Source organism: Lagopus muta, chromosome 7, assembly GCF_023343835.1.
Source record: "Lagopus muta isolate bLagMut1 chromosome 7, bLagMut1 primary, whole genome shotgun sequence".
Classification (NCBI taxonomy): Eukaryota; Metazoa; Chordata; class Aves; order Galliformes; family Phasianidae; genus Lagopus; species Lagopus muta.
The window spans coordinates 20,861,292-20,886,539 of record NC_064439.1 but is presented as its reverse complement, the minus strand read 5'-3'; the positions used below and the strand labels follow the sequence as shown (position 1 = coordinate 20,886,539).

The following is a 25,248-nucleotide window of genomic DNA, read 5'->3' as shown; positions in this document are numbered from 1 at the left end:
TGTGCTGTTTTAACTTCTTCCCACCTCCCCTCAGAAATGTTATTTTCTTTATTATTGTGGGTTATACACACAACAGAAAGGAGACGCGTCAGGCACTCGTGATAAGCAACCCCCAAGGAAAGGAAAAGAAACAGTAAGAAAACATCACACGAGATTACGTACGAAAAAAGGTGAACTGCATCACTTTTCTCTCTGATAAAATCCCTCCTATATTTCATAAACTCACGCAGGGTCACCAAGGGGTTTTCAGATATGGTGAACTTGTTATCAGTAGCCCAGGTTTCCATGGCAACCAATACTATCCTGGTGTTAAGCTGTTCTTTATATATCTAGTACATTAACAGAACGAACAAATAGATTATGTCAAGGAGAAAGAAGGTGAGGTTTACCCCTTCTTTGTAACAGGTTTCATTCTTATATGACAAAATATTTAGCTTGTTCTAACACACTTTAGGTTCCCCCAGGTGCTTTTGTCTCCCTTAAAAGCAACAACAAATATGAAAAGAAAGTAATATCTAGATTTTAGGCCTAATTCTTCTATACCCTCTCTTATTCCACAGAAAAATCCCCCTGAGGTCCTGCTCAGGCAGAGGATCATAGAACAGAGGTGAGGTTTTTGACACAATGCTACAGAAGCTTTTCAAACAATTCAAAGATTTGGGGTTAACGGGCATCTTGTATTGTCCAGCTCACTTCAGGGACACAAGAGATATCTCTTATGTCAAAAAACCTTTTGTTTTCACTGCTATTCACCTCTCCAGGAGTATTTAACCTCTCACCGGCAGCCATACATTCAATATTGGGGGTTAATACTCCACATTTCAAGAGTAGGAACTACATTCTTCTTTTTTCTAGTAATGCTTTTCCAGAATGAGATGTAAGAGCCAGCAGCTTATCCTGCTTAGTATCAAAAATATAATCCACATAATCCATTTCTATGTCCCTATTCTAACTCACTACTCAAATGATTTTCATTTTTCTCTTTTTTTTAAGAGATATTTTAGTGTATTCTAATTCTGATAATTTTTTAGGTTTCAGGTAGACAACCTATAAGCTTGTGTTAAAAACTACCATATCTAAGATTCTCTTTAAACTTCAACTCGAGATCTATCTGTTAAAGGATACTTAAATGCCACAAAAAAGTCTCTAATGCTTTATTTTAGACAAAGGCTGACATGGTTGACTTCAGTTCTAGATGAAAACTGGTAATCTTTGCATTTGTTGTTATTAGGTACACCATGAAATAACAGCTCCTGATTTATCAGGAGAATCATATGATGATCTCATGTGTAAAAGAACATTCAGTCAAGTGATACTTACTAAATCTGCCACGTTCACAACTGACTTAGCATAGCTGTTTGTGTGGCCAACTGATAAGCGGTGCTTTTTACACTGCAAAACAAACACAGATAAATTACAAGTATAGATTTAGAAAAACAAGCTCCTTTTCCAAAAAGCCCACTAAGTAAAAAGAACTATGCCAACAGGAGAGCCTCTGTGTATGGTTTGGTCTCTTGTGCTGAACGTACATTTCACAACTGTTGTAACTGCTGTAACTGTTGTAACTGCATTCTAAGATCTTCAGCAGAAAAAAAAATGCTATACGAACAGGAATCCATTGTTAACCTCTTTTACTACTGAAGATACTTTTCCATGTACTCTTGTCTGCAGAAACACAGACATAAATGAGCACCATGAGTATGAAGGTCACAAGTATCTTAGAAGAACTCAGGACTTAAAGGCAAAGATTTTCAGAAATGTTTGACCATCTTGTGTCCCAAGATGCTTGATTTTGGAGGGAACGTTTTCTGGAAGTTGGGATCTTTTAGTTCATAAGAAGCGTCAGGCAGTTGTGTATAATCAATGGATATCAAGATGTTACAATATAATCAAGAGAGTTAGGCAAAGCGGACAATGATAACAAAAGAGAACAAAATGGGAGGCTTACCCTCCTGGCTGGCTTGCCACAAAACACCAATAGAGGCAATCTCCAGAAGAGATCCTTCCCCTCTGGTAGCCAGCTCTTAAATAGGTCTAGGAGAGGTGGAGCCAGGCTCCACCCCTTCCAGCAGCACAGGTGAATTGCCTTCACCTGTGCTCCTCTGGCTGACTCATGGCTCGCCTCAGGTGATCAATCAGAGGTTCAGGCCGTGACTCAGCAGTTCCCATACACAGTTGGCTGGTGGGAAAGGAAGGTTTATGAGCAGAAATGGAGAGAAAAAACACCGAAAAATGAGGAAGTTTCACTTACTAGAATAACAGAAGAACAAGACTGCAAAGCTAAAAATGGTATAAAAGATGAAATGGATATACGAAATAAATGGAGGTGTCCCTGGACCTGGGAGCTGCTGGCTGAGTCCACCTGCAGTGTCACATCTACTGCACACATAAAGAATATGCAAAACACGCCTATGTGCCATAGGGTAAGGGATGAGCTGAAAGCACACCTCCTCTTCATGGAATGAAATTATGTAGCTTATTACAGGTGTTCAAAGACATTTGCTTCAGAGAACAAACTTCTAAGTTGGCTGATTCTTGCATTGCCAATAATTAACCAAAAATTAGGAAGCACTGTCTCCAGACAAATGAGGTCCCAGTGGAAATGTTGCAGCCTCAGGTCTTCAGGATAAACATAATACTTCAGAGAATTCAGCATCTCTTATTGTTTGTTTTAATCTAAGAAGTTCTTGCTACTCTCACCAAACTGAGCTGACAAGAGCATGTTGGTATCACTAAAATTGTCTAAAAAGAATGATCAATTCCTTTCAGACTCCTATTGTCTGATTTTGCCAGTTTGAGTAAAAGAAAGAAGTTGTACCTTGCAAAAAGGACTGACAAAATGCATAGACACACTGATTTCAAAGCCATAAGGAATCATAAAATCGCCTAATAAATAAAATCAGCAGTTTGAGGGGCATCACTGGTTTCTGAGCTTTATCTAGTTGCTTCAGGATCAAATCCTACCATTTGTGTTTGAAACAAACACATCTTCAAGAAGTACCCTGTTCGTATTTGAAGAGTGTGAGAGATGAAGAGTTTATCATTTCTTTTGCTATGCCTTTTATTAATTAATAATAAACTTCACTGACATAAATCTGTGCTTCTCTAAGCCCTGTTTTTCTTCAATACTCTAAGCCTTCTTATGCTTCTTTCCACTACATTAGAGAGCCCATTTATGTTTTTCCCTAAGTACTCAAGCTTAACAAAACACATTTCTCTAAATTTATTTGGATGTATCAAAAAAATCTAGTCAATATTAATCTTCCCACTGCACAAAGTCAATGATTATATTAGTGATTGCCGAGCTGCTGCACTGAAAACAGGCGCTGAAGAAAGTCTGAAAGAAAGCCATCAACTTAAGCCCCATTTTCATTAGCTACCTTTTGATGCAAAGCTTTAATTTATGATGCTTTCTCTGATATGTAGGACTGCTTGCATTCTTGGTGAAATCATCTTGCTATTGTTCAGACATCTCTATCAACGTGGATCTTTTTTCTTAAGGACACTGCACTTATTCTGGCCAAATGTTATTCTTTATTATTATCACTTATACGAAAATTAAGACAATTTTATTCTACTGATAAACATAAGTATGCCAGTCTTACCATCAGATGATCATTTACAATCATTAACTCAATGTATTTTGTTTCTTCTTCAATTTTACGTGGAATCTGACGAACCTACAGAGAGAATATAACCATGAAAAAGCCTTGTGATGGCAGAATATAGAGAAAGTATAACTGATAACTAGAAACAGTTTCAGCAAACAAGTTTCTCACATATTTTTGTTAATTGTCTTAATTCTGCTTTTAGATTTTGACAATACTTCTTGTGATTAATTATGCCACAGTAAAAAAATCCTTAGCTGTACCCCATGAAGACAATTGTAGGTTTACACGTTTGTCAATTTTGTCTGGATTTGCAGTAAAAATGAGTAAACATATTTACTGTGTAACCGGTTGGGATATTTTGTGGAGGGTGAAAAGGAATGGACTGGGTTTTTTTTTTTTCAAATATGTAGTCCTCGTATTTCACCTCCTCTGGAACACTTGTTTGAGCTTAAACAATGAAATCAAGCATTGTAATCCAATAAATTCCAAGTTTAGGTTTTTTAAAAGACAATTCTCAGCGAGGCCCACATATATAAACTTTCTATTTCACTGAAAAAGTAATCCTTCCTAAGCTATTTTTTATTGCACTGCTTGATTCATACAGTGAACGCAGTACCCGCCTCCATCTCACACACTTTGAATTTAGAAACATTGATGACAGTGCTTCTCCATGGTTTTTTCCAGAAGAGTTATTACATCATTATGATTTGAAAATGCAGAGTAATGGCTAGTTTAAAGAAAGACAGCAAACCACCTAATGTAAAATAAGATCCTCATGAATTATTTTTGGATTTTTTCCAGTTTCTCCCTCACTTCTTTTCTCAATCTGAGATGGTTACATTAGTCAGAGAGAAAGTCATCTTCCCTTCTCACTGCTCTCTGTTTGATGTTGCCAGCACTGTTCAGGCCCTTGAGCCAGCTCTATTTTGACCTGTACCATTATTTCAGCTTCATTCCTAAAGCAAAGAATTGTTTCTGTCTTTCCAAGGTACAAATATAAGTTAATTGCTTCTCCCCTTTAAGAAAATGGAGACCGAAATATCACTTTAGAATATTTATTTTAAAACAAAGGAAGATAAAATAGGTACTTGTCACCATTGCAACATAAAAGTGATTTGTTAATGTTTCATTAGTTAGGAGTTTCTCAAAAAATACATATCCAAAATAGGATAAAATATTTTATCTATTATTTTTTCCATGTGCAATTTAGTGGTGTTTCAAAATTTTATAATATTGATAGAAATGCTATTCTTGAGATTCAGCAACAGATTAAATGGAGCCTATGTGAGGAAATAGCTTGTGCTTTTATGAATGTAATGGAGAGGGTCTGCCGTGCTTTGGCCACACACACACACACATCATAGGGTACCCAAAAATTCTCTTGAAATTGACATTGTGGTGGCACCTTAATGAAAGGTGACAACATAAGCACTTAACTATTCAGGTAGGCACTGTACAAGAGAGTCCAGCAATCCCTTGTCAACATTAGATACCACTTTCTGTTATAGCTATATCATACATAAAGACCTCGTGCCAGTCCAGGAGCAGCAACAGGACTCCATCTGGATGAAACAGTTCAGCAGACACAGAACAAACTTGATAGCATATTACTTATAAACAAGCACATTGGTGCATACCTGCCTTCTCCTTCTTTTGTGCCTCGGCTTTACAACAAACTTCTGTGATGTAGCATTCATGTGCCAGAACTCTAAGCAGAAAACACAGGCAAACCCATTGAGTGTTTACAAAAATACAGCCCAACAATTAGTGACCCCAATGCTTCATGACAGTAGTATGGCATTCTTCCATGCATCAGATGCAGAAGCAACTCCTTTTTTCAATGTTCTAGTTAGAAAGGAGGCAATGTTACAGATGCTTCCCTGTAACACCGTTCTTATTAAAAACTCTACTAGTGATAATCTGGTCTGCTGAAACAGATGATCTGGAGGTGTCGTGCTTCAGAAAGCACAGCAGATGTTCTATGCCAAAACTTCACCAATACTGGGGATGTAATATTAGCACAGAGCTTCCACAGAGCAAATCATATTTTTGGAAATGCAGCAGGCATTCACAGAGCTCTCTCAATAGCTACCTAAATTAATAAGAGCATGAAAGGCAGAATTAACACTTTAAGAAGATTATATCCACAAAGTAAAACATGTTTGAGTTGGGAGAAATGTTGTGGGATTTTGGCAGTGCTCCCTGCCAATACGATATTCTTCCCTGTTAATCCCACTGTGTCTTTGATTTGATAAACCTCTAATAGTAAGCACCAAGTAGTTTATTTTTTTGCCAAATCTATTACTAGCCACTGATGGAAAGGAACACAATATAAACCAAATAGAAGACAATGCTTGTTCCCACCCTCTCCCTCACAACTCCATGGGGGGGCTATAAGAAAAAAGGGGCCAGACTTTTTGGCAGGGTCTGTTGCGATAAGACAAGGAGAAATTATTTCAAACTAGAAGAGGGAAGATTTATATTGGATATAAAAATAAAGTCTTCTATGATAAGAGCAGTGAAGCACTGGAACAGGTTGCCCAGAGAGATGGAAGATGCCACATCCCCGGAGACACTTAAGGCCAGGCTTTACTGGGCTCTGAGTACCAGATACAGCTGTCCCTGCTCAAAGGTCCCTTCCAATTCAAATGATTTTATGACAATTCTACTTTTCCATCTTCTGGATTCAAAGCATCTCCCTCACCTTTCCCTGTACAATAGCAAACTCCTTCCTTATCTTGTCTAAACATGTTTACTATTTACATAGCCCCACAAAGACTTTTTCTGAGTAAATTAATTGCTTGTGCATTCTGTAACCTTTTTACCTTGCCTAGTTTCTTTCCTTCGTATTTTCTCTAACTTTGGACACACTTTAATTCCCCAGGAACTGAAGACTGCAATAATTCCATGGCAATTTTACCAGTCCTATAGAGAAGTAGACAGCACTATGGAAGATGTGTAAGTTAATGGACTCCAGTTCACACACCTTTATAGACAAGTTTTGATTGTGTTAAAAGCCCTCAATACTTCAGCTTTGCTAGTATACAGGTTTCTTACAGCACTACAGTTTCTCACCCACTTCTGGTGTTGTATGTGATATATGTGTGTAGTGCTGCCTGTGTCATGCAATGTATGTTACCCCCGTTAACAAATTTGCTGTTCATGAGTGCTGCAGATTGTTCTTATACTGTTAAATCAATTTGCAGTGATATATTTTTTTAACATGCTAGCTATGCATATAGAGAGCTATTAAATTAAGGTAAATGTTAATATTTCAAACAAGCCAATTAATAATCTTACCTCTCATACTATAGTAAAATACCTGCAATTTCTATTTAAGGTTCAAATACACTTGAATACAGTAATATTTGGAGCTTAATAGAGCTGATAGAGCTGTTATGCCAACAAAGGCTTAAAATGAGAAATTGAATTACCCATCTGACAAAGTTTCACCAGGGGTAAGAGCTAATGTTAACCTGGCATGGCTATTCACTTATAATGCAAACCATCAAAGCAAAGCTTGGACAACTGGCATTGTCTTGGCTGTATCTGGACAATTATGCTCTTATTTTGGTGCTTGAAATTTGCAGATACCCTTCTATGAAGGGGCCTGTGCAATCCTAGGCTTAGGAACATTTTCATGGATACACCAGTGCACTTAAAGATTTTCTGTACAAAAAAAAGATCCATAATAAATTAAATAATACCCAAGGATTTCTATCTATTGCTTAAAGGCCTGGAGCCTCCAGAGCTCAGAATGATAACAAACCAAATCTTCACATTTATAAAAACAAATTTATATTTGATTGTTCTTTGGGTATGTTGATTAATTCAGTCTGTGTTTGTGCCCCTCAACCTTTCACTTGAGGATTTTTGTATTATCATTAATGAAACTAGTAACAATATAACTTCTAAATCAATGAAATAGTAATTTACAACACGTGTATGGGATCCTGGATAACTTGACCAGCAAACGTGAAGCTTTACCCTGCCATCGGAAGTCAGCCGTCTCGAGGGGAATGCTGCAGCCATTAGCACTGACACATTAGCACACATTAACACTGCGCCATAACTCACAAGCTGGATGAATTCACACAGGGTCCATTTCCAGCCAGAGACCCTCAGGCTAAATAACACGACCAGCAAAATCACCCAGGAAATGCAGAGCTGAAAAAGCCTAGTGGAAATTTTGACAGGAAGATATTATCTTGAAAAAAATGTAAGGACAACTCAAGTGACCCCAAAAGGAAGGGACATCATATTATACACTACTTGAAAAACAACACCTTCAATAAATATTGTTGTCTAAGACAATGCCAGGGCACTGTCTGAAGACAGACTGTGAGAAAATGTACAGTCTACTAAACTATGCAGTCAAAGGCTCCAAACATGCTAAGTTTTTGGATGAGCTTTCCTTATTTAAAGTCAGTGCCTCTACGTGCTATTGTAGAGTACAATACAATTTATTCTTTTCTGCAATAGCTATTTTCTTTTTTGTTTGTCTCTTTCTTTGTTGAATTCCCAAAGGGCAAAAGAATGTAAAAAGTACATTGCTATTGAACTGTGGTAAAATAGTGGGCTTTTACAATTACTGATATTGAGTAATCCCTACCACTTGATTTTTTTCCTTTCTAACATCAATATAGAAGCTCGTGATACATCCAGTCCATTCCTAATGCAGAGCTGAGTGGAAATCTGAGCTCACACACTCTTCAAAAGATAAAAAGAAAATCCTGACATCAAGGAACAGCTGCTTATGCTGGGCAAATTGATAAATTAGGAAAGTATTAAGGAACATAAGAAATACCGATGCCATAATCTAACACAGTGCTTGCTGTTAACAATAATGACTCTGTGGCAGTACTTCCAAAAATAAAAAAAAAAATTAAAATGAATCTATAAGACAAGCAGTTACTTGCAAGTATTTCTTAAAGAAAACAACAAAAAAGGAAAGTGAAGGCAATAGAGCACACCACGCAGACTGCAGGGAAGGCTCGGTGCAGGAGCTGTGCTGGTGGGGCAACGCAGGCTGGGAGTGAAGGAGGAGGTAGGGTATGGTGTGCTGAGGGGCTGGGGATGAACACCAGAGCAGGGAGAGGGTGGACAAGCAGATGGCAGTGGGAACAGCTCTCATCCTCTGGAGCTGTGGCTGTCCAGGAAACATGACTTAAAAACAGTCTTACACTGAATAACCAAAGACAAATAAAAACAGTGGGATTTTCAGCCAGAGCATAATTTGTTAAAACTACCAAAACTTTTACAACAAGCCTCAGAATAATGTTTCCAAACAGCTTCACAAAAGCAAATACAAACATGTAGAAGAGCAAACAGTAAGTTAAATTTTATTGCACTACGGATGAGATACTAAGCACAAAAAGATATCACCTTTTCTCCACATTACAAACATTTCTATAACTCAGACCACTAGCATTCCATAATTAAATCTCCTTTTCAACATTTTAAACAAAGTAATTCTATGACCTCATGATTTTAATTCAATCAAGGGAAACATCTTCCATTTGAAAAGCCAACAACTATTTACTTGTTATCTACAGTAAAATCAGAACTATGCAAGAATATCTGGATTTCTGTGGAAAAATCTGAAGCCCTATTTTGACAGATCTTTTGAGAATCAAGAAGATTTGGTGGAGGTGAAACAGGTGGGTTCTGCTTGCAATGAATTCCTTTTCATTATTTTTAAAGCAGAAAATAATAATTTTACTCCAGAATCTTGCAAACATAAAATTGAACTATTAAGAAATCTTAGGAGACTGCCGACAGATATCTGTAAGTACCAGCTCTGGCAGTCTCCTGTTTTAACAGTCTGAGACAGAAGACTCCTCTCAGTCACTCAGCTGTGACTGCATTACTTCCAGACTTCTAAATGACATATCCTTAAGAAACTCTGATCCAAGATGCACTCGATCAGTCAGCCTCGTATTCAATACATTGCTCTCATTACTTTATCATCTCCGCAAGCACACGGAGTAACCACGGATCATGTGTAAGGTGCACATACATAGTAAGCTTCCAGATAGGATGGGGACAGCATGCTGTGCACAAGCACTTTGTGCTGCCCTTCCACCCCATTCCATCCTCTGCCTTGCCTGGCCATAAGAAGCAGGGACATAAGGCACCAAGCTGGGAAAATGTTACGTTTAAAGGCAGAAAGATTGCTTCTCCAGAAGTGGAATCAGGGTGACCCAATTGTAGCAATTCCCTTGGTTGTTTAGGTTTTTGTTTTGTTTTCCCATTAATTCTCTGAACAATTCTGCTTTGCTTAACAGTTAACAAAGCTGCATACGCCACGCTTCAGAACAGAATGATTCATCTTTTGGGCAGTGCCCAGCATGGTAGGAAACCAGATCCCACTGTTTTCATAGAACAAATAATACTTGTGGCAATAGCACTGGGCAACTGTAACCTCTATCTAAAAAGAAATTAGCCTAGAGTTGATTTCTACTAAAATGAGTGTCTACAAAGGGATAGTTTCATTTACCTAGCATTTATTTTATAGTGTAAGAAAATGCATCTGTAAATATTGCAAATCCTTGACAGAATAAGGATAAGTCATAAATACTGCCATTTTTGCTTCAATTAACAAGCCAACTTCTCAGATGAAAACTGATTTTTAAAAATTTCTTCTTATTCCACACACAAACTGAAGTGTTTTGGGGATTACTACAAGAACTTGAAACCACTTCTACCTCCAAAGTAATTTTATTTAAATGAATATCTGCACTACAGTCAGCATCACAAGAGATGCTGAATGAACTGGAAATTAGAGGGCCCAAGAACAACAATAACATACCCCTCAGGCTTACATTCACACCATGATACTCACCCTGTATCTCAAAATGGGAAAAATCCATGAAAAGTTATGAGCTGTTGGCAATGTGAGGTTTATTTTCATCACTTTTAGGCTACCCTATTCCTTTCTTTTCTATAACTCTTAGCAAATAATGCGGTCTATAGACTGCAAGACTTGTTAAGTGAAACATACACCATAACGTGAAGGTCTGGGAGGAGTCTGATTCATTGGATTCAAGTTTTTTCAGCCCTTCATGTTCTTTTCCAGTGCCTTCAGTGTTTCAGATCCATTTTTTTCAGTTTTTTTTTTTTAATTTAATAGGAAAGAGATATGCAAATAAACAACGCACTGTCAGAAGATTATTCATCAAAAATGATTAACAAATCTGATCTTAGACTAAAACAAATCAATAGCCATGAATATTAAAAAATCATACCAGATGGCAGGTCATCCAAAGGAAACTCAAACAACTTGGATTTGTAAACAGAGTGGAAATGGAAGTCATCCTGAAATAGTACATAATTGCATGCATTAAAAATCAATAATCATCATCTTGTGAGCCTTAAAAAGACATTTCTAAAGGGTCCCTTGCTATTCAAAACCTACATTAGGAAAAGTGCAAGGCACCATTTCTTTTCACTCTTCTCAGCTGTGGTGGGATTGCTATCACCACAGTTAGATCTTTTATTTGAAGTATGTGAGTACAGCAACAAAGTCGTTGAGCACACTTAGAGCTGGACTTAGGAGAGCTGCCCAGGGAGCACTGTGAGAATCCTGGAGCTAGAGCTAGGAGCTAGAGCTGCTGCACTGGAGCTGAGAGCAAAGCAGGAGGAGAGGGATAAAACAAACCCAGTGCCAAAGGAGGGGACAGAACACTCACAGACATCTCCTGCTGGCTCCAAGTGACACTCAGCCTCCAAAAGTGCTGCACTGCTCTACTTCCAAGTGTTATGGAACATGTACATGTATCACTACCTGATTTTTGGAGGATTACTTCTGTCTGTGATTAGGAGGACTCAGAAGCTGAGAAGCTGAGTTAATGAGTTGGTAACGAAGGGAATGAGTCTTATACCTAATCTGTACCAATGAATGCCTGTATTCCACAAAAAAAATACAGCAGGACTACCAGAAGTTCTACTTACATCTGAATTGTAGTTTTCATCTGGTTCAATAAGGTAAGTATGATTTCCATCATAGAACATCCCACTGTCACAAGCAAGAGAAGTAAATTTAAAACAAACATTAGCACAGTATTGAAGTAAGTTTAAGAAGCTCACGTATTTAAAAACAAATATTTCAGAAGAGAAGCAGTTAAAAATGTTTTCAGGAACTGAACATAATTCTGAATCATTTTTTTGTTTCTTTGCTTTAGAAAGATGCTCGTTCCCATGATGATATGATAGATTCTACTTTTATAGATAGATTCTACTTTCTCCCACAAATCTTCCCTACAATATGCAAAAACATCACAAAAATCCAGCTTAGAGCCAATCTCATACAGATCTACTTGCAATAAGGGCTCTGCTTTCAGAATTATTCATACATAGGTTTTCGAACTTGCCTACAGCTTTCCCACAAATAAAAATAAACTGAACTGATCTTAGATTTTCATGGTTTTGATTTACTCTTTCCAAAGTAATATTGCATAGTACCAAGGACAAGGGACATAACAGGATGTTTGAGATGCTCCAGTAGTAACAATTACAATAGATGGTCTCTTCTTCTTGAATTAATTCATCTTTCTAGAAAAAGTCAATGCTATATATAGCACTGTATTAGTACAGACATTATGTGATTTTCACGATAAGGAAATTAAAACCTCATCATATGAACTCATCTAATGAGTTGTGATGAAAAATACAGATACTGAGGACAAAGCCTTATGCCACATCCTTGGTTCTGGTGAACCAAGAGCTCTTTCTTAGTGGCATAAAATCTTCATAAGTTCTATTACGAAGTACTGAAGTGTTAAGGCATCCCAGAACAATGAAGACAGCAACGCCAAATGTTCTGGTACTACAACTTGAATACACAGTAAAAAACACAGTCCATTCCTACAACTATGCTTTCTATTACGAGCTACTTTAGGTTTATTCATGGAAAGAGGTTAGGGAGGCATTTCTTATATCACTATTTTGATCTTCAAACAAACCAGCGATTTTTTAAAATTTTCCCTTTATTGCAGTGACATACATGCATGGTTGGAATTAGGCTGTATCAGCATGTCCAAATGCTTTCAAAATGCTCCTAACAGGACTTTGAGCCTGACTATAAATCCAAGCTGCAAGTTAAAACTTGGCACACATTACAGCAGCATAAAAGCATTTATTTATTTAGATTACTCTTTAGTAACCTCCTATACATTAAAAAAAAAATTATCAGAATTATAAATGACAAACCCTGACACTTTTCATTTAATGCAACTTAATTTTTAATCAGCAAAATGTTAATTTTGCTCAGGGCCTAATGCAGTGAGTGAAATACTGTCATTTCATTTCTGACTATTTAGAAATGTAAATGTATACTAAGCTTGTAGACTATGACATCTCCTGGTGAGCATATTTTTCTTAGCATCACTTTTACAAGGTTAACCAGTCAGCATTCACAGAAGTAGCTGGGGTTGCTGAGTCTATAACATACTTCAGACTTTGCCATGAGTACACCCACAATTCTGTGCCTATTCTCCAGGAAGAAGCACTGTCTGTGCTCCTAAAATAAATACTCTAGCACCTGCTGAAGTTTTCTGCCTCAGAAAAATGTAAGATTTGGGGACATTTGGGAAGGTCTGGAACAGTACTTCATCATGCTAAACCTCCTTCATTTTCATTACAGTTTTAAGCACAGTCTGCAAGACCAAGTGTTGTTAACAGATGACTTCTTGTGTGAACGTTGCAGCACTGGCTTCTGATCAAGTCACTTAATAAAAAAAATAATCACAGCTGACCCTCAGATTTGACTTGCCCCCCATGGCACTTTTCCAATGACTTCAATAGTTTTAGACTGCCAAGGTATCACACTGCTAGAGAGAAAGCAGCAGCAAATCACAAGCTATCTACAAAATCCACATTTGGGTTATGTAAAGTCTTCAGAAAAACAAATTTGCAGACACGAAAGTCCAGCTCGCAGTTACAACAGCGGTTTATGTATTTACCACCAGTCGGCAGCAAAATCACAGCACAACTGGTTTCTGTGTGACTGGCCTCCAAACGCAGAACCGAGCTCAGCTCAGAACTGAGCACAGATCATTTATATCCCAGCAACCAAAGTGTTTTGCATTCAAAGCATTCTGCATTAACTCACAGGGAACTGTGGTTACTGCATATCCCACAGAAAGAAAAAATTCCAGTGAGTTTGGAGTTAAAGTTGTAGAGAAACTTATTTCATTAGCAAAGTCATTAAGAAGAAATTCATCATTTGAGGACTCCATCAGCCAGTCACCTTATTAATTTAATTAATGAAAAGAAAACTACCACACAGACATTACCAACAGAAGAACTCACAATTTATGATTAGAAATACAACATCATCTCTGCAGGCATGTCTGAAAAAATGTCTGTTAAAGGCATCTGTTCTGTCTCATGCATTTCATGCATTTCCTAAAATTCAGTATATATTTGTAGTATTTAATTAGCATTTGAAACAGATTATGGAGAAACTAGCTGTAATGCTGGAGATGCAATGCCAGAGAAGGTAAGGTTAATATAGCTCAGGAAAACAATACTTTCTCATAACAGATGCTGGAATTACCAGCCCATTACAGTAAGCTTTATATTTCATCCTGTGTGAAGGATAACTGCTGAAACATTTCACAGAAAGAAAAAAAAGAAGAAAAAGCTAACATTTGAGAGAGCTGAATCGTACAGGAAAGAAAGCATCTTTCCTCACGTTACTGCGTTAGAAGAACTCCATTTGAACATCAGGCAGTTTGAGAATACTGAGCAGCAGCAGATCAGTCTTAAGAGGCAACCAGCAAAAGGAGGCCAAGAAAGGACGTGTGCTGCCCCTCCTTCTATTGCTGCACTCTCTCCTAGGAGTTAGCAGGGGCTTAGACCTAATGGATCACTGCTAATGGAAGCCATGAAGCTAAATCCCCTCAAGATGCAGCAGGATGCTGCTATTTTTAGGCTCACTGACACCACCAAACCTGAGGTCAGTTTAATCGAGCTGCTCAACCTTGACAATAAATGAGAGAAGCGCCTCTCTAAGTCAGACAATGAGTGCAGGAATGATGGGTCTAACGCATACATTCTCCCCCTTCCTTATAAAGAAAGTACAAATATAAAAGTTACTTAAATATGTGTATGTGTGTGTCTGATACAGAACAGTTGGAAACGGATAACAATGAAGATTTCTATGAGCTGAGTCCTGCTTCCTTAGGGAAAGCAATCTCCACGCTCAGGCTCTCCTTGCTGCCCTGACCTTTCCAGCTGATCTGAACATCAAAAGTGCTGAGGTCCTGTAATTCCCAGAGTCAACAGACACTGAAGGGACTTGGCTGCTCTGTAAACCTAACAAGTATCTTTCAGTAGTGCCAAAAGTAGACAGGTCCAAAAGTTGAGAATCAGCACACAGCTCTGTGTAACCTTCAAGTGACAGGTGCTTTAACTACAATACCACTAAAACGATGCACTTTGAAACAAATTCGCACAATTTTTCATCCTTTATTTCAGATTTTCAAAAGTTTGACTATCTCAGAGACAAGCACTTCTGTGAAGAACATGGATAGGACTAGAGAAACTCAACACTGACACGTTCCTTTGTAAACAAAGTAGAAAAGAAAGAATAAATACAGCATTCTAACAATAAGAACATAAGTGAATTTTGGATGGTTCATACCAAACTTGGTATTATTCCTTTTCCTGTAAAATGGAGCATTTTCATCTACTTTCATCTCTCTATTATAAACTATCTTAAACAATATTTGGTCAAAGCTGTTATCATATGTCCTTAGTTTAAAAAAAAATTTAAAAAGCAACAAAAAAAGAGAGAGAGAGAGAGAGAGAGAGAACTTGGATGTTTTGGCAGTGGGTCCTGAAAAAAAAAAACATTTTTACAAGGTTCAAATTAAATTAATTTTATGTAAAGGTTATCGAGATAATAATAGTGGTTGCAAACCAATTAATGAACAAATGGCACTTTTTTTTTTTTTAAACAGCTTTGTTTAAAAGACTAAGTGAAGTTCAGTAAAAACAAAACACCAGACTTACTGTAGTCCATGGCATGTTGACAAGGCAACAAATGACACTGGATTTCCTCGAATTTTTCCCTGATAATAGCAATGTTCTCCTCCCTGAAATTGGAAATTGAGAGCATGAATCCACGGGATGTCCCACAGTATAATGCTCTAACCTGTCCAACACTGCTTTTTTATTATAATATTGCAAACCCAGGGACACGGCATCAAGAACATAGCAAAGGTTCACCCCATCTCCTTTAAGCCATCTACAAGTTCATTACAGCGTCAAACATCATCTTTTGGACTTTCTCTATGCTGAATGGAGATGAAAATCTTTAGTGTGAAATCTCTGGCATCTCAAGAAAATTTCAGACACAAATGGCTCCAGAAGCATCCATGTTTCTTCACTGAAGAGAGCTGGAAACAAGGGGCTTAGATGTGCACGTGTTCTGCACATGGCTACATCAGAAGATAAGCTTTGCCCTGAGGGCCAGGCAATTTCCTACTTCTAAGGAGCAAAATACGCTTATCAAATAATAAGATTTGATTAAGAAGCAAACAAATCAAAAACGCTCCCCAGCACTCCAAAGCTAAAAGAAACTTCAGTTTATATTTGCCTATTCTATAAATACTGTAAATAGAAAATACACTTCTCAGATCAAATCCAGCCAACGTTATTCAACATATCCCCCTGCCCTTAGTTTCACAGAAGTTGCACTGATTGTGGAGTAAGGCTTACTGCATGTGCACTGAATGTATTCAGCACTGCACTGTAAAAAGAACAGGTGAATAAAAACCACACAAAGAAACGGTAGATTAGTAACAAAATTAACAGTCAAACCACATGAATGAGCTGAAACTGTATGAGGAACAAATTGCTCTCTCCAAAAATTACTTTTGCAGTAATATTCCTGTAAAAGGTTTAACTGATGTCAGCACGTGAAAATAGGAATATACTGAAAAAAATATCAACAGGGAGTTGTACGGACATGTAGCTGTGGAAGGAATTTGGAGAAACAAGACAAATTGGTTTGTTCTCAGAAAATACAGTTAGTATGTATCAGAAGTCAAATTTCAGTTTGCAAAATTGTGTTCTTATAAGCAGGAGAAACATTTATTCATGCTAGGGATCCAAAAGATTCAAGTCTGTGGCTGAAAAGCGGGTTTTGGTCTTCTTAATGAGAATCAAATGTCCCAAGATAATACCTCCAAATTAATTTATTTCATAATAAATCTAAGAACAATATTCTGTGCATACAGATCTAGAAAAGAAAAATACAAGAAAAACAGTTTTAAATTTTTAACTAGGAAAATGTGATTTAGACACATTCTATTCTATTTAATTAAACCAAGTCAAATCAATTGAATTTGTTGATCTTTTGAGGCTCACAGTAATTCTGACAGAGATAGAAATATAACTCTGATCTCCTCAGTCTCACAGACCTCTTCTTACCACTGCAAAAAAATTATTTCTTCAAATTAAGATTTGGGGGATACTTTTATACGTGGACTTATATATTCCTATTAAGATAACGTAAGTCACTTCACAACAATTATTAAAATTTTAGCGGTTTTAAAGCTAAACAGCTATTTTCAAGTATACTTTGCAGTATAAAAAAGAAGGCTAACTTCCTTATAAGAAATCCTTCTATCAGAATACACTAGATGAAGTTTTGAGGTTTTGTACCACCACCATCTCATCAAAGAAATAAAGAGGTGATGCAGTGAAAGCAGGTGGCACAAGCACTAGGAAAAGTGATTGCTTAGTGCAATAACAGCATCTCAAGCAGGTAAATCATGCCTGTATCATGGCATTTGGTGGAGAGGGAGCAAACCGTAAATCCTAAGTTTAGCAGATTTCATTTCAACAGTCCACAAAACATGAAAGGAGAAGCACTTAAAGCTATGAAGTTTGGGACTGGCTCTGCAGTGAGAGTTCGCACAACTGCAAGGATGCCATAGATTAATGCTTCTCCTAGAACATGTGTAGGTCTGGACAAAAAGTCTCCTGACCTTGCCTCTCTGTAGGCTGATCTTCTTACTCCTGACATGTACTAATGCTACTTTACAGCAGGAGCTGTAATAGAGAACACCGTGCTGCAGAAGAATGGCAGTAAGATGTAACACCTCTGAAAGATTAAGCACAGTCACCACATAAATCCACTTTTGCTCTATTATTGGAAACATGCAATGAAGGACCAGGGTTGTCCCTCTTCTCTATAGATGCCTGTAGCAGAATGACAGAAACTGAAAAAAAAATCTTGCCATTTCAGTTTTTCCTAAAAATACTCTGGTATTATATGAGAATTAAGACTTCCCTCAATAGATGAAATTAGCAGCACTGCCAAAAAACAGTCCAGTCAACAGAATCAAGGTCTTTTTGTGAAGAAAGAGCTGTAAGCTTCCCATAGCCACTACATGCCTTTTCTGCCCTCTGAAAAGCAGTGAGTAATTGTCCATCTCAGCAAATCAAACCACCAGGCTGGCTTTTGTCAGCTACTGAAAATGGCTCAGGCTTCAGACGAAGAGGAAATAATGCTGTTCTTCTGACATATGTCACCAAGAGAGATTCAGACTTATTCCTTTCTGCTCTAAAACTGAAAGCAGCCAGACAGGGTCCAGAAGAAAAGAGGAGTTTGACTATTTTGCCTCTGCAAGGTGCACAGCCATTCTCCATGCTGCAGTTAGCACAAGGCAAGACAAGTTCTCTGCCAGCATTCATGGCACTTGGTTATCTGTTGGTGAGTTTCAATAGCAATATGGAAAATGTGGAAGCTTAATAAGTCTGGCCAGCTAGAAATGGAATAATATTCTACTATTAAAAAAAAAAAAAAAAACCAACACAAATGAACTCATAGTAGGATCCATTAAAATAAATGAACCATTATGACAGTGGTGGTGATTTCATGATTCAACCTTGGTCTTCATGCTCAAATTGAATAACTGTAGGCAAATTCTAAATTATATTGTTGTATGAACTTTGACAGCTCCCTGCTGACCGTCTCGTAGCCATTATACTCATGTCAGCCTGAGTTTACTTGCAGCCTATTTGGGTAGTTGGAATGGCTAAGATACTGAAAACATGAGATGGCAGAGATGCTGGTAATGCAGGTAAAGTCTGTTCCCATTTCTTTCCCCTAATATAGCCTGTCCCCTCCCAAAGAAGCACTAGCTGTTGAGTAATCACCAAAAAGGCATGAAGAACACATTAACCACTAGTGAAGGATGGAAATAAATAAAGAACAGCCATTGCAGTCGCTGGTGGTGGAGGTTCACTCTTCTCTGCAGTTTCAGTTACAAAAGTCTTTGCTGACCAGACATTGCCAGTGCTTATTATTCACTGCAGAGACACTATGACCTTCCCAGGGGATGAAAATTAAGGATGCTCATTCATTTACTTTCAAATAACACCTGACATCAGATTTTCAAAGTAAGCAGTTTTCCTGCAATTAGGAGAGGTACTTGCATTAAAACTCATGCTACGCTCGAGCCACTGACCCTAAAATTAATAACTTCCTTCTTCCAGCATTACATATTCCTGTTTTAATACCCATTAATCCAAAGGAAAGGAGATTGCCCGTCTAGCTCAGATCCTACTAACACAGCTCCCTTTTCCTTTGCAGCAGAAAGCTCTCAAAGGCCAGCTAACCACTGTGCTACTTTTTAGAGAAGTGCCAGATAATGATTAGCTTTTTAAGGAGCTACCTATTGCTAGGCATGAGTTTTAAAACTGCTTCCTTAGTAATCACTTAGATCTACTTAGAAATTATTGATGCTTGCTCAAGTTTTAACCCATTAATAAGTAACCCAGTGCATGGGAAACTGCAGTAGAAGAAATTCTCTATAGCTGACCTCTACAGCCAAAAATGACTCATTATTGATAAGTTTCTGTTTGTACAATGAAAATGAAATGTGCAATGAAAAGTCAAAATTGCACATTGTCCTGTGTTGTGCCTATGGACAGTGGAACTGCATGGAGAGACTAACACCCGTTTTAATTGCCAAGTGCTGACGCAACGGGGGTAGCCCACTGGTGTGGCTGCACTATCTCCTGCAGCTGCCCAGGAACCACCTCAGGAATGTGTCAATGCTCCCTCACAGAACAGGTCTCTGCATTTAGCTACACTGCAGCGCAGACTCCAGAAAGTCAACTGGTTTGAAAATGTAAAAGTGCCCTCTCTTTCTAGAAAGACAGTTACCACATGAACCATAAAACAAAGAACCAAAGTGCGATAGTCATTTGGCCATAACTGCATTTAGGGTTTCAAAATTAAAAGTATGAATTCAAAAATTTGAGATAAAGCATCTCTGCTTTCTAGGCTTCTTCCAATGCCCATGTTTCAGAGCTGCTGACAGCACTATCAAAACCACATGTGTACACATGTGTCCTGCACACAGGCAACTCGCTCCAGCTGCCACAGGTGACTCACAGCAGTGCCTTCAGCAGATGACACTTGCCATCAGCTCGGCTTCCCGCTCTGAGGCCAAACGAGGCTTGCATACACCGCCCAGCAGCTACAAAAGAAAATGCTCCTCAAGTGCATCTGCAGGCTATGGACACAGCTTGCGTCAGCACAACACCATCTGGGCCAGGAGCTGCCCTGGCACCTGCTTGGAAGCAGCCTCTTGCCTTGCCTGAGTGTTAGGAAAAATGACTAATTATCACCTGCTTGAATGCAGATGTGTCAGAAGATAACTGGGCTGGTTACCTTCTCCTCCTTACTCTATTAAGTTTAAGTCAGCAGGTGTAGCAGTACATAGTTTTTCTGAGTCAAGGTATTCAAGCCTTTTAATGACAGCCACTTTGCCTGAGTTCTGCATTCTGCGAAAAAGGGAGTAAGCCTTGAAAGGGACACTGAAGTCGTTATGATCTACCCATACTAATCTTTCACAGTAGTCCAGTAGCCACTGCTGAGTCTGAAGCCAAAGTGTAAGCATGTGATGTGCAAGGTTACTATAAACACAAAATAGAAGATGAAATGTTGGCATGCATCTACATGGATACCTATTAGTCAGAATGTGGTAAACACCTGAATAGAAAGGAGAAAAGTATTAATCAGATTTCCTTACTGATTCTTCATTATTCCTGAATGACAGCTTATCTTGAAGTGAGAATTCACAGAGCTGAAGACAACCTGGAAACATTAACCCAGTGTATATAACACAGTGCCAGTTCAGTGTCTCTGTGAAAAATATGAATTCAGACAAAGACTGTTTACAGAACTCAAGATCAAGTAAGTAAAGATATCAAGCTGGAGCTTTGCATGGAAAAGCTCCTTCAGAAGTACAGCAGCTTCAGTTTGCTTTGCTTAATTCCTCCTCAAGGGGATTAAGTTAAACTCAATAAGATACTTTTATTTTTTCACAAGAGCCTCTACAAAAGGATTTAATGTTCTTTAATGCTACAGTAGTAGTTAATTTCTCTTAGCCTCATGTGCATTCAGTTTACAGAACTTCGGTGCATTTCATTCTCTATGCGTGCTGTACATTATAGCACATGGAAGAATATCTCCCGAGGTACACAAAGGTCGGCAGGACTTGTCTATGAATTCAGGTGCTGGGCCACTCCCTTCTGGGGTGTGTGAAAACCACAGAGGACAGCACTCAGGAGGTGCCCCCTTCCAGTCACAAAGCCACCCCAGTTCAGCAGAACCAGGACTACAATGCTGGGGCCCACACCCACAGCAGGATGAACACTTGGAGCTCTTGAAGGCTTTGACTTTCTGGCATATTTTCCCCTCCAGGACTAGCTTAAAACAATAGATTTTTCTTTATGCCATAAAGAGAAGAAAGACAATATAAAAGCTGCAAGATTGCAGATGAATCATGAACTGGGATTCCTTCTAGTGCAGGATATTTAAAACAAGGCCTGGGAAAGGCTCCTATACTGAATGCTGCTACTTTTGATTTCCTCCTTCACAGCAGCAGAATATATTGCTAACAGAAAGTAAGCTAGTAATAGCAAGGAGATAAACGGATAGATTTAGGAAAGTTAATGCAAATGTACACTTACAGCACCAGCTTGCAGGACCATTAGGTCAGGCAAATGCATTATATAAGATGACTGATTATCCAGCCCTGGTATCCCACAGGGGATACTGTGTTTTACTGAAACCCAGGGGAATTGCCTCCATAATTCAAATAATGCTAAAACAAGAAAGTGAGATATTCCTCAATGCTTCTTAAGTCAGAGCAGCAGATTGATACTGTTAGGAAAAAAGATATCCGGAGTAACCAAAAATGCACAGAAATTTTAAAATGTTGTCAGCTCTTCAACAAGACACATAATAACATCAATACTATCCTTTACCTACTGGAAATAAATTCACCATTTTGATGCCATGGCAGCATCTGATTAGACATGAACCATGCAGTCATCCCCTGTTCCACTATCTATGCACTCCTGTCTTACAGCAAAAGCCCTATAACTAGTCCCTTAGTGAAGGAAGCTGCCGTTTTATTCTATCAAACTTCATCCTACTTTCATTTACTCTACTGGTCAAAGACAGACAGTTCTCCAGATGCTCCTTCTGTGGATTACAATAATTTCCAATTTTGTATTTCTATTTTCATTAACATACACATACTTATTTTCTCCTAAGTTATTAATGAAATCAGCCTTGCAGGAGCCCCCTATTAAACTGTGTCAGACTCCTAGATTCTCTGTCAGCTATCTTTGACTAGTTTACTGTTAACACTAGAAAGTAAATTATGGTCTAGATTTATTAATCATTAGCCATGAGGCAAGCAAAGCTCTGTAGAGGGAATGGAAGTAAGAGAAGCTCTGATGATGCTACGGGAAGCCTTGGACAAAATCTTCTATCGAATGAGTTTTCTGCTACTAACAGCTTCCCTAGTCTCTGGACACCGCCCAAAAAAGACCTGCCAGAAATAGGCAGACATAATTCCTGCATTATTTATGATTTGTTCCTTTTTAGGTTTCTTTCTCCCCTAGGGCTGCAGCACCAGGTTGTGCAGGCACGGGTATGTGCACACACTGCACAGAGCAGAGCCTCCAGTGCCATCACCACTCACGTGAGCTGAATTTTTCAGGAACAGAATGTAATCCCTGCCAGGGAAACCTGCTTAGCACACACGTTTTTCTGCCAAGCTGAAACTCCTTCCTCTCTGGCTATGAAATAGTGAGGCATCAAAAGCTGAAGAAAAATGACTGGATTCCTCTGCACAGCTCAGGCAGCGGGTGATTGTAAATCTGGAAGGTGCTGGTGGAAGCCCTTTGCTATAAAGCTGGAAACACAGCAGTCAGTGATAAAAAATACCCTGCCCACAGACGGGCAGTATATTCTGGTTGCAACATTTGCAATAATTTGTTAGTGTAACCTTATGATCTGTCAGTACCTGTGATGGTACAGTAAAACGTTTGAATGGAATTTATGTCTGTCCCGGGAGGCATTTGAGGCCAGGTTGGATGGGGCCCTGGGCAGCCTGATACGGTGGGAGGCCCACAGTAGGCAGTTATAACTTAAGGTCCATTCCAACACAAGCCCTTCTGTGATTCTATGATCCATGGTTAGAACATGGTCTCCCTATGCTTAAGGGTTAATACGTGACACATACAGCTGTTGTCCTTGGCTAATGGACTGCACCTCAACACCTCCTGGAGAAGAGCAGGTCAGCAGGACACATAAACAAAAAGCACTGCCTGTCGCATCAAAGCCTCTCAGCCATCTCTGGCCTTTTGAGACTTGAATATTTCGCTCCCTTTTGGAGAGCAAAAGGTAATGTTATTTCATGCTTTAAGCACTCTTGCTACAATTTTGTGCCCAGGACGCAGATTGTATTTACACTAGCACACTTAGTAATTTCAGAATTATCTATGAAATACAGCTGTGTTGTGTCATGGTTCAGCCCATATGGTTATACTGAAGCATGCTATCAAAAACGCCCGGCATTAATCTATTACAGCTTTACCTGTGCAAGTTCTCTTACTGGGTTCTGTAAGTCCAATGTTCTTGACAGGCAAAAAGAATTACTTCTATAATATCTAAAGTGGAAAAGTGAAACATTTCATAAGAGAAAATGTCACTGAAGAGATAGCAGTTGTTCCTTCTTAGGGGAAAATCCAGCAGTGTGAATTACTCAGCACTCTGGCTGTTTTTTTGCCTTTCATCTCACTGACAGCATCAGTGACAGAATGATAACCCAAAAAGAGAGAGAGAGAGATAAAAGGACACAGAGATATACTGCAGCAACATAAAGTAGACACAAGTTGAGTGTTTATGTGCTGTGAGCATAGGATGATCTGGGCTGACAAAAACAGGAAAAAGGCAAGGCATGAAGGGCTTTCTCTCTCTCAATTGATTATTCTCTTTGCTACCAGAAGGAATTTAGGACAATACTGCTGCTTTCCTAAGAAACTAGAGACATAAAGTAAAATGGGGGGAAATACTGAAAATAATTCAAAGATCTACCTCCTTTTGTTTTTCTTAAGCATCACATCTTGTTGCTGGATTAATAAGAGTGTCTCGGGTGCTACTGAACTGTGTCAAGTCAACAAGGACATCTCACAGAGAAGCCTTCCCTCTGCAGCTGCTAAATAGCGGCACTGTGCAAAAACATGCACACATTCCACCCTCACAGTGGTCTGATTTAATAACGAATTACGCAGCAAACGAATCAAATTCAACCTTCTCTTATGAACAAAAAGGAGTGTTAAGCTGAGGGCTCTCCTCCCTTTGCTCAAAGTGGTCTTTTAAATCCCATGAATATTTCTTCCCTTCCCTGTACCTTCACCTGTCTGAAGTATCCTAAGGAGAAGCAATAGACCTGGTTGTGTTCTGTAGCAGGGACTTCTACCAGGGGGAATGGAGAGGAGGAAGAGGAGTAGAAGGCATTATCAGCTCTGCATGGAGTATGAGCATTGTAATTATTTATGTTTTGCCTCGTATGTATTAAAAGCACCAATACAAAGGCTGTTTTACTGGTACTGTAAACAGCTGCCAAAGAAACTGAAGGTACTAAACCATGATGAAAAATACCTATATTTGCAGGAAGATTTTCAAAACATTTGACCTAAAACTACAGCTCAGTTTCTCAAATGCCAAGCAGAAACTGCTGGGATTTTCAAATTTATTTGAAGGACCAGTAGGGATCTCCAGGGCACTTACAAGTACTCTAAAAATTCCTGCTCAGGGGCAGGAAGATTTACTTTAAAGCAGTGATTGGGCACTGAACCTAGCCTCACTCAGTGTCTGGCATCAAAATGTACTGTGCAGACTCTTCCAAAATCCTTCTGATACCTGAATTTTTCTGAATGTTTGGCCACCATCATGGCCAGAAGGTTTTTTGGGATGTTTTGGCACAACAACTGCTTTCCTCTCTTTCGATACTGGATGCTGAACTGCATAAAAATGAGCAAAATAAATGGAAAAACCTCCCCTTCTTGGACTGCTGCTGGCTGCTGGGTGGTGGGCAAAGCACAGAACAGCCCCCTCGCACTTCCCTGCCCACAGAGCACAAGGCACGAAGAATAGCGGAGGGGGAACGTCAACCCAGAGGAAATGATCCTCCATTGCAGAGAGAAGTGAAACAACTCTTTTGTAAGCTTTTTTCTTTTTCACAGTTCATATCAACTCAGATGCCAAGACCAAGGTGCCAACGAGGTCAGTTCTCTAAAGAAGGTTTGATAG

The 25,248-nt window shown here is 38.7% G+C and overlaps 1 protein-coding gene across 7 annotated transcripts in view; it reads right to left on the bottom strand.

Moving 5' to 3' along the window:
* ADAM22 (ADAM metallopeptidase domain 22) overlaps nucleotides 1-25,248 on the bottom strand; it is a 128,056-nt gene that overhangs the window by 44,641 nt on the left and 58,167 nt on the right. For all 7 annotated transcript variants that reach the window (XM_048951110.1, XM_048951111.1, XM_048951112.1 and 4 more), the window contains exons 5-11: nucleotides 15,630-15,712; nucleotides 11,565-11,628; nucleotides 10,859-10,928; nucleotides 5,249-5,319; nucleotides 3,606-3,680; nucleotides 1,321-1,392; nucleotides 163-329 (exon numbers count right to left, since the gene is read on the bottom strand). In XM_048951110.1, the coding sequence (XP_048807067.1) occupies nucleotides 163-329; nucleotides 1,321-1,392; nucleotides 3,606-3,680; nucleotides 5,249-5,319; nucleotides 10,859-10,928; nucleotides 11,565-11,628; nucleotides 15,630-15,712 (602 nt within the window). The remainder of the gene's footprint in view (nucleotides 1-162; nucleotides 330-1,320; nucleotides 1,393-3,605; nucleotides 3,681-5,248; nucleotides 5,320-10,858; nucleotides 10,929-11,564; nucleotides 11,629-15,629; nucleotides 15,713-25,248) is intronic.